Here is an 8,177-nt window from a genome sequence, read left to right as displayed (position 1 = left end):
TTACTGGAGGATAGTCTTGTGATGCCACACGGATTGCTTCAGAATTTTCCTCTCCAGATCTACTTTAGACAAATTTGATTTTTTCTGCTCCTCCTCGACATTTGCGAGCATATTTTCACACCTGAACTTGAAGATTTTCAACTGTGCACCAGTGAGCAGCATAATTCCAGCCACCATTGTATCGTAGCCTATGGAAATTATTCCCACTGTGGTGTATGCTATCACTTGATAATAATAGAAATACCAATAGACGTTATCTGAACTGTAGTTCAATGGTATCCAAGCTTTGAATGGTAATGTACGATCGGGTACATTCTGTTTTACTGACGATATTGTTATCGTAACAACTGCACTCTGGACAATGCAAAAACATCACGCAGCATTGTTCCTTCACAAGTTCAATATCATATAGATGATTGTATGAATTTTATTTCAGATAAAAAAAGTTTAAAAAACTACTGAAATGTGAAAATTTCACGCCATGAATTCTAACTCGCTTGAAAAAATTGTTCATTTTCAAAAAACTCGATGCAACGAGTTGAAGGTGATCTGAAGAGGATAAATAATTTTAAGGAATGTTCGAAAATACGAGGTGGTAATAGCTGAGCGCCGCCATCTTCAAAGCTCTTGTCCAAGCAAGATGGCGGAGCCCGCACCTCGTATTTTTAAACATTTCTTAAAACTATTTATTCTCTTCAGATTACTCTCAACTCGCTCTATCTGGTTTATATAAAATGAACAATTTTTTTATGCCACATTTGAGATTCTTCCACTCCCTGTTGGCTGAGAATTTGTGTTTTCCCCGCATTACAGCAATTTTTTTTCAACCTTGAGGCCTCTTAAGGAACTTCCGCAGTAAGTATACTTGGTGAAAATTTCGTAATGGTATAAAGACGCAATATTTGGATCATATGTTGTTGAGCACATTCAAAAACTATTCCCAAAATTTCAAGTACTTTGTCCACCCCATTTTCGAGATATACATCGTCAAAAATGGAAAAAACAAAAATTGAATGTTTGGCGATGCATATCTCAAAAATGGGGTGGACCAGGGACTTGAAATTTTGGGAATATCTTTTTAATGTGGTCAACAACATATGATCCAAATATTGTGTCTTTATACCATTTCGAAATTTTCACCAAGTATACTTACTGCGGAAGTACCTTAACACGAGCACAACGCGATGTGCAAACCCACCTGATGCGAATATTAATCTTGGTTTGAATCTCGTCTTCTTCTTGGTTCTTACTCCGACAAACGTCGTCATTCAATATTGCAAAAATATTAATATCTTTCCGTCGGTTCATCATGTTAAGAGCCTTACAAAATGTATTACCTGTCGTGAGAAGCATGAAAGACGCGCTAACCATCTCCTCAACGTTTCCGAAGTCGCACATTGCATCGACAAATTCCATGAAACCAAATAAATACACAATAACGAGGATAAGAAAGGTGTAACAATCGTATACATGTTTCTTCAGCCCCGATGACCATCTCAGGGATCTCCATAATCCACTCGCTGTGAAGATCGCGAAACTGTGAGGTAGAAAATCCATGTCCATTAAGAGAAGTCTGAATGAATGCTTTATTCATCTTCATGTCTCAAGTGCACGGTTTTTCCAGGGCAAAACAGTAAGAAAGTATTCGCGGAAAGATTCCAAATTGTCCTTCCTGGGAACATACATCATTGTTTTGAATAAATAAACAGTAACAGATACCCGCTGTAGATCTTTGATGGCAGAAACGGAAAAACATGGTCTATCATCCTCTTTGATCGATATGATTGACTCCTAAAGTTTCGTGCATCTGTTATTTGCTGGGTTATTTTTGTTGGCGATTGGCTGTAGCATCTACAGCGGGAAACTCTACATATTGCGTATAGGAGAATTCTATTCAACGTCTTCACATTTTCAACTCGCAGAATCCTGCATTGGTTCACTTCATTAGTAGACAGAAACAAAGTTGCTTACGGTGTGAGAAGAACTAAAATGAAAAATATGAATTGAAGTGAAATTTTTGCAGCTGTCGTGGCCACAAAGGAACTTGAACACTCTTGTTCAAGAATGAATAACACAAGTTTTGTTCTTCAACATCTTTATTGTTTTGGTAAATATTTTCAATAGACTGAATCACAAAAAATTAACAATTTTTTTCAGCGTTTTCACGTATGAAAAAATCGTATAGAAATTTTCTGTACGGATTGCGTATAGAATTTCTATAGGATTTTGGTATATGATATTCGGATATTTCTATACGGATATTTATTACACAAATTATTTCTATACGATTTCTATAGGTTTGATCCTATACGACTCTCTGCCTATAGAATTTCTATACGTAATCCGTATAGAAAATTTCTATATGATTTTTTCATACGTGCTGATACACAATTTATCTTCCTCACATTTTAGACATGTATACAATGAGAAAAACAATTTATGTGTCAAAGCTCTATTAATCGTATAGGACTTACGGTCTTGGGCGAAAGCCGAGAACATCGCGAAGACGCACATCCGGAACGCAACGGTAAGAATGATGAAACAATGTACGACTTGGAATAAATTTCAATGATTTGTATATAAAACATAAAACTCCATGGTTTATCAGTATAACCATTAACAAATCGAATTCATATTATTGCTTATTCAATAGTATGAATTCGAAAAAAGTAGCTTTACAATATTAGAGAATTCGGACGGGTGGTGGCGCTCGTGAGAGGTGGTTCATTGGGGGGTTGCGTCGTCAGTTTTTGGGAAAAATTATGGGTTTTTTTTGGTAAATATTGGAGGAAAAGTGACTGGGGGTTCCTCAAGAGGCAATCTTCCAAGGGAATAATAAGTTCGGGATGAAATAGTGAAATCTGGGAAGTTTGAAGACTGTTTTCTGGGAGGGCGGGCGACGAGGTTAGCTGACGCCTAACGAACTGGGCGAGAGGAGTGAGAGGGGCAGAGAAACTGGCGGCAAGCATCATGTGTGAATATAGAAAGGAGGTTATATCGGGAATTTGGGGAAGATCCACGTGGTAGTTGATGGTGAGGCTGCGGCTATTCTGCGGGAGAAACACATTGATGAGGAGGATAAAAAGGAAAGATTTGGGTACTGAGGCAAGGCAAGGATAGGTGTGTGACACCCAAGGAGGGAACGAGACAACATGATTGTGTCGGCTATGTTTGGGAGTGCATCAAGGGACTTTCGGGAAATATGGAGGGAAACTTTGCGGAGGTGCCTCAGTGGATGAATTCTGAAAGGAGTGATATTTTGGGAATGCAGTTGACAAATTGTTGTTGCTAAATTGGCGGGCTATGGGGGGGGGGGCTATGGAGGGAAGAGCCGACAGTTATCCGGAGAAAGTGCAGTGAAATTTGGGGGGGTTGTTGCTAAATTGGTGGACTATTGGGGGGACTATGGAGGGAAGAGCTGACAAATGCCCAGAGAAATTGGCGGAAATTGGGGGGGGGGGCATCTCCTGAAATAGAATTGAAATAGTTATAGGGGTACATAGCAACAGTCTGAACAGGGGAAAAGGGAAACGGCTATGAATGGAACAGAATCAGGGAGGGGACCACAAGGGATGTGGTAGCTGCTAGGGTCCCTTGTGGCCAGGAGATGGCAGCGCTTTGACGAGGTTTGAGTTCCAGCTAGGAACATGGAGATGGCGGCGGGAGGGGAGAAGAAGCTTGGGGCCGCCCTAGGGGTGGTGTGGCCTTGAAGTGGTCTCCTTCAACCAAGGAAAGGATGATGAGAGGGGGTGACGAAACTTGGAGTCGTCCTTTGGAATGGTGTGGCCTAGGAGTAGTTCTCTCGATCTGAGGCCATGGCGTTGGAAAATGGAAAGGGAATGGAAACATGGAGTCATTCTGGAAACGGTGCGGCCTTGGAGTACTTTCTGACAACCGTACTGATGGCGATGGTGATGGCTTCGCGGGTCTGCGGTTCAACCAACTTTTTACAAGTCCCTGGATCTGGTGCAGGAAAAACGCTGCTGACTGGGGCAACTGACTGGCCCATATGGCATTCATGTATTTTGTTTTTTTTTATTATAACTATCAATATTCTATATCGGGGTTTCATTATAGGGATGGGAACAAAATGTAAAGGCCCGAGAGGGTATACATATGATGGAATAAATAAATATTAGAGAATTCCAATCGAATTTTCTAGCGAATTCGCTAAACTTTTCTATTCAATTTTTTCATACGTGATGCCCTTCGCAAGCTTTCACGGTTTACCATGAAATGTGACGTTATAAGGTTTTTTACTTTTTTTACATTTATTACGTAAATTATGGGTTTGTCAACAATGTTATGCAACAAACTGCCTTTATCGACAGATGCACAACTCTGCTCCACGGGTAACGGATCGGCCAATCTGAACCAGCAGCTTGGGACGAAACAAGGGGCGTGAACAGCTGATGGTGAGCCCCCGTCCGCCTTGCATCTTAAAAAAATAAAAATAAATAAAGAACTAACGAAATTAAATAGGAATGAATAAGCCTTTTTTGTAATTAAATCCACTGTTGTTCTGTTCCAACCACTTGAACACTTGGCTTCATCAATCACCCTCAGCCATACTGACACAAAAATAATCCGTGATATTTATCAATAACCAACAATTAACCGTGAGCCCTACCCAGCCATCTACTTCATTCGTAAGTAAACAAACTAGAAATAAATAACAACAGAATAGAAGTAAGCAAATTAATTCTATGCACAATGATCTTGTTAAATACTTCAATTTCAACAATTAAATTATTTAAAGTTGAGTGACAATTTTCTTCCAGAATTTTTACATTACAGATCACGTACGAAATTTTTTTATATCAAAACCGTGTATTCGTTGAAAAATTCGCAGTAGAATTCGTTGAAAAAGGGTGCGTTTCGGAATCAACTACTGTAGCTGCAGTAAAGCGAAATTAGATAGGGTTACAGTACTGCTACTGCTACTAAGTCGATTGCGAAACGCGCCCAAATTCTACTGGAAGTTTCCATCAGTTTTTGAAACGAAACGTGCAATGGAACGTATTCTATAGAATAAATCAATAGAACTTGATTTTTCTAGACAACCTAGTCTATTGTGACATGTTCTATAGAAATTCCTCGCCTCGTCTCAATGAAAAATAAGGGAAATAGAGTAGAATAAAATTAGAAAATTGATGTCAAGGGATTCGTATAGAAAATGCTCCAATACATAAGGTTATATAGAAAACTACAATTCGATTAATTTCTTTCTATAAAATAATTTTTGTTGATCATTTTCTATAAAAAAATATGCAGTAAAGATGCGGAATTTTTTAATAGAGCGGGCCACTAAATAATAGTTTTCAACAGATGTTTACGAGTAATTTCCAGGTAAAATTAGAAGATCGTCAAAATCAACGATTACAAAGCTTCCATTCGGAAGCAAAAACAAGACAAGTCTTAAAAAAAAATTAGATTTATCGGACCAGTAGTTTGGGAGATATTGAACAGAACCATTTTTCACTAAAAGTTGAATGTCTTCTAAAACACTCGTCCAATTTCGCCAATCCACAATCCTGTCCTGTAATATCATAAGAAATACAATATCACCAAATTTCGACATCCTATCTAATTTTTTTCGAGAATTATCGTGCACAGAACGATTTTCCCACAGAAACTGACAAGGCCGATTATTACCAAACTGAAGAAACAAGAAATATTTTGACGTAAAAAAAATCCAATTCAGTCACGTAGTTTTCGAGATATTGAGAAAAAAAAGATTTTTGAAAAATTGCTGTATCTTGGAAACTAGTTGACCAATTGAGCTGAAATTGGGCCAAAAAGTGCTCCAAAGTAATACCAATTATGTGACGAAATTTCAGATTTTTAGCTTCAAATCTAGTCCTTTTTCTGGGAAAATTTATAAAAATTTTCGAAAAATTCGCACACACATCCGCATATACATACACGCATTTTCTAAAAACATATCTTCACATTTCATGACATTCTACGTCATTTCCAGGCAAAATTACAAAATCGTCAGAATCAACGATTACAAAGCTTCCGTTCGGAAGCAAAGCTGCGGGAAAATGCTGACAGAACGAGTACCAGGGCACCGTCAGCTTCTCTTTTACTCCTCTTTCACGTGCATTTACTTCCCCTGTATCCTGATCCTCCTGAAGCTCAATGAAAACCTCTACAATGTGGGGAAGTACAAGTTCATCCCGATCCTCCTGATCCTGATGTTCGCTGAGGGGATAAAATGGGCGTTCTCAGTCCTCTCGAGGGACCAGAACCACTTCGGAAAACTAGAAACTCGTTTCCCTCGCTCGAGGAAGCCCTGGGCCAGAGGCATGAGGGAGATCGTCAAGTTTCTGACGCTCCTGCTGATGTTGTGTTCGATCTACTACGTCCTGATAATCCTCTTCGGGGCTCCGCTGTCCACCCACAGAGAGGAAACCTCCATGCTCGCCATCACTCTGACTACCCTGACCTTCGTCACTCCCAGCCTCCACCTGGGGGTGGACCCCACTCTGGGAATTCTTTCTCGCCTTCAGTTCTCGAGTAGTAACAATGTCATTGCAGAAGCTATGAGCCTGAACATCAAGGCGACACTCCTGGGGACGTGGCTGGGGGTCATCGTCATCCCTCTGGACTGGGACAGACCCTGGCAGGTCTGGCCCATTCCTTGCGTCATTGGGGCACTCGTGGGCTACATGACTGCTCACTTCATCACCCTCGTCAAGATGCTGCCCATTGGGGGTGTCTTGAGGTTGAAGAAGAAAATCCATAGATAGTGAATCCAGAAGTTTAAAATTTTTTGGTTCACCATCTACGGGTTTGGAGGGAATCAACGACCAGTTGTTGAGTTGAGAGCAGAGTTGTTTGCAGTTATTTATAATTTTGAATAAGTTGATTGTAAACTGATTTTAAGATAGCTCAGCCCCTTGGAGTTTTTACGCATCAAACTTGTGAATTAAATTGAATGAGTTAAGTTTGCAAAAAAAGTTTGAAGCTTCAAAATTTAAAAGAATGATTGCCCACTTCACTCTTGCAAAGATGTTGTGCACTGAGGTGTCCTCAGGTTGACTAAGAAAATCCACAGATAGTGAATTCAGAAGTTTATGATTTTTTGGTTCACCATCTAGGGTTTTGGAGGGGATCAAGGACCAATTGTTGAGTTGTTGAGAGTTGAGTTGTCTTCAGTTATTTATAATTTTGAATAAGTTGTTTGTAAATTGACTTTAAGATAGCTCAGCCCCTTGGAGTTTTAAGCATCAAATTTGTGAATTAAATTGCATGACTAAAATTTGCAAAAAAATTTTGAAGTTTCAAAATTTAAAAGAAATGCGTGATTGGGGCATTCGTGGATTACATGATTGCCCACTTCACTCGTGTCCAGATGCTGCGCATTGAGGTGTCTTAAGCTAGAATAAGAAAATCCATAGATAGTGAATTCAGAAGATTAAGATTTTTTGGTTCACCATCTAGGGTTTTGGAGGGGAATCAACGACCAATTGTTGAGTTGTCTTCAGTTATTTGTCATTTTGATTAAGTTGATTATGATTTGATTTAAGAATAGCTCAGCCCCTTGGAGTTTTTAAGCATCAAATTAGTGAATTAAATTTCATGAGTAAAATTTGTAAAAAAATTTGAAGCTTCAAAATTGGAAAGAATTCTTCAAAACTCGTGTGATTGGGACATGGGTGGACTAAATAACTGCCCACTTCACTTTTGTCAAGATTGTCAATGCTGCGCATTTAGGTGTCTTGAGGCTGAATAAGATGATCCGTAGATAGTGAATGGAGAAGTTTAAAATTTTTCGGTTCACCATCGAGGGTTTTGAATGAAATTAACAGCCAATTCTTGAGTTCTTAAAAGTTGACCTGTTCTTAGTTATTTGTAATTTTCTTCAAGTTAATTATGAATTGAGCTTAAGAATAGCCCAGCCCCTTGGGCATTTTTAATAATGAAATTTGTCAATTGAATTGCATGAGTATAATTTTTAAGGAATTTTTCAAACTCGAAAATTTGAAAGAATTCTTCAAACCTTGCGTCGTTGGGGCACTCTTCATTGGGGGTTTAGAGTTGTTTCTAGAAGTAATTTGAATTTTGTCGGCCCCATTGTGAATATCGCTATGACACTAAGAGAAAAACGACAGAGTTCTCAAACAAGTTTTACTTGCGGCAGAAAAAAATTTTTTTTACAGTTTTAAATT

General features: G+C 38.9%; 2 protein-coding genes across 3 annotated transcripts; one reads left to right on the top strand and one right to left on the bottom strand.

Moving 5' to 3' along the window:
* On the bottom strand, window positions 1-1,563 carry LOC114841453 (odorant receptor 46a-like). Its single transcript, XM_029126443.1, has 2 exons — window positions 1,165-1,563; window positions 1-354 (listed from the first exon to the last, which is right to left on the bottom strand). The coding sequence occupies exons 1-2, from the start codon at window positions 1,561-1,563 to the stop codon at window positions 1-3; spliced, it is 753 nt and encodes a 250-aa protein (XP_028982276.1).
* A 2,769-nt stretch (window positions 1,564-4,332) lies between these two features.
* Window positions 4,333-8,177, top strand: LOC107042710 (phosphatidylinositol-glycan biosynthesis class F protein). 2 transcript variants are annotated; one of them, XM_015263870.2, is made up of 2 exons: window positions 4,333-4,415; window positions 5,981-8,177. In XM_015263870.2, the coding sequence occupies exon 2, from the start codon at window positions 6,048-6,050 to the stop codon at window positions 6,753-6,755; it is 708 nt and encodes a 235-aa protein (XP_015119356.1). In that variant the 5' UTR covers window positions 4,333-4,415; window positions 5,981-6,047; the 3' UTR covers window positions 6,756-8,177. The 2 variants fall into 2 exon arrangements, with proteins under 2 accessions (XP_015119356.1, XP_015119355.1); XM_015263869.2 differs by having other exon boundaries at window positions 4,340-4,649.

The sequence above is a fragment of the Diachasma alloeum genome, unplaced genomic scaffold (genome assembly GCF_001412515.2).
Source record: "Diachasma alloeum isolate Michigan unplaced genomic scaffold, Dall2.0 Dall_scaffold_00513, whole genome shotgun sequence".
Classification (NCBI taxonomy): Eukaryota; Metazoa; Arthropoda; class Insecta; order Hymenoptera; family Braconidae; genus Diachasma; species Diachasma alloeum.
The sequence above is the reverse complement of the archived record's forward strand: the minus strand, read 5'-3'. Positions and strand labels throughout refer to the sequence as shown.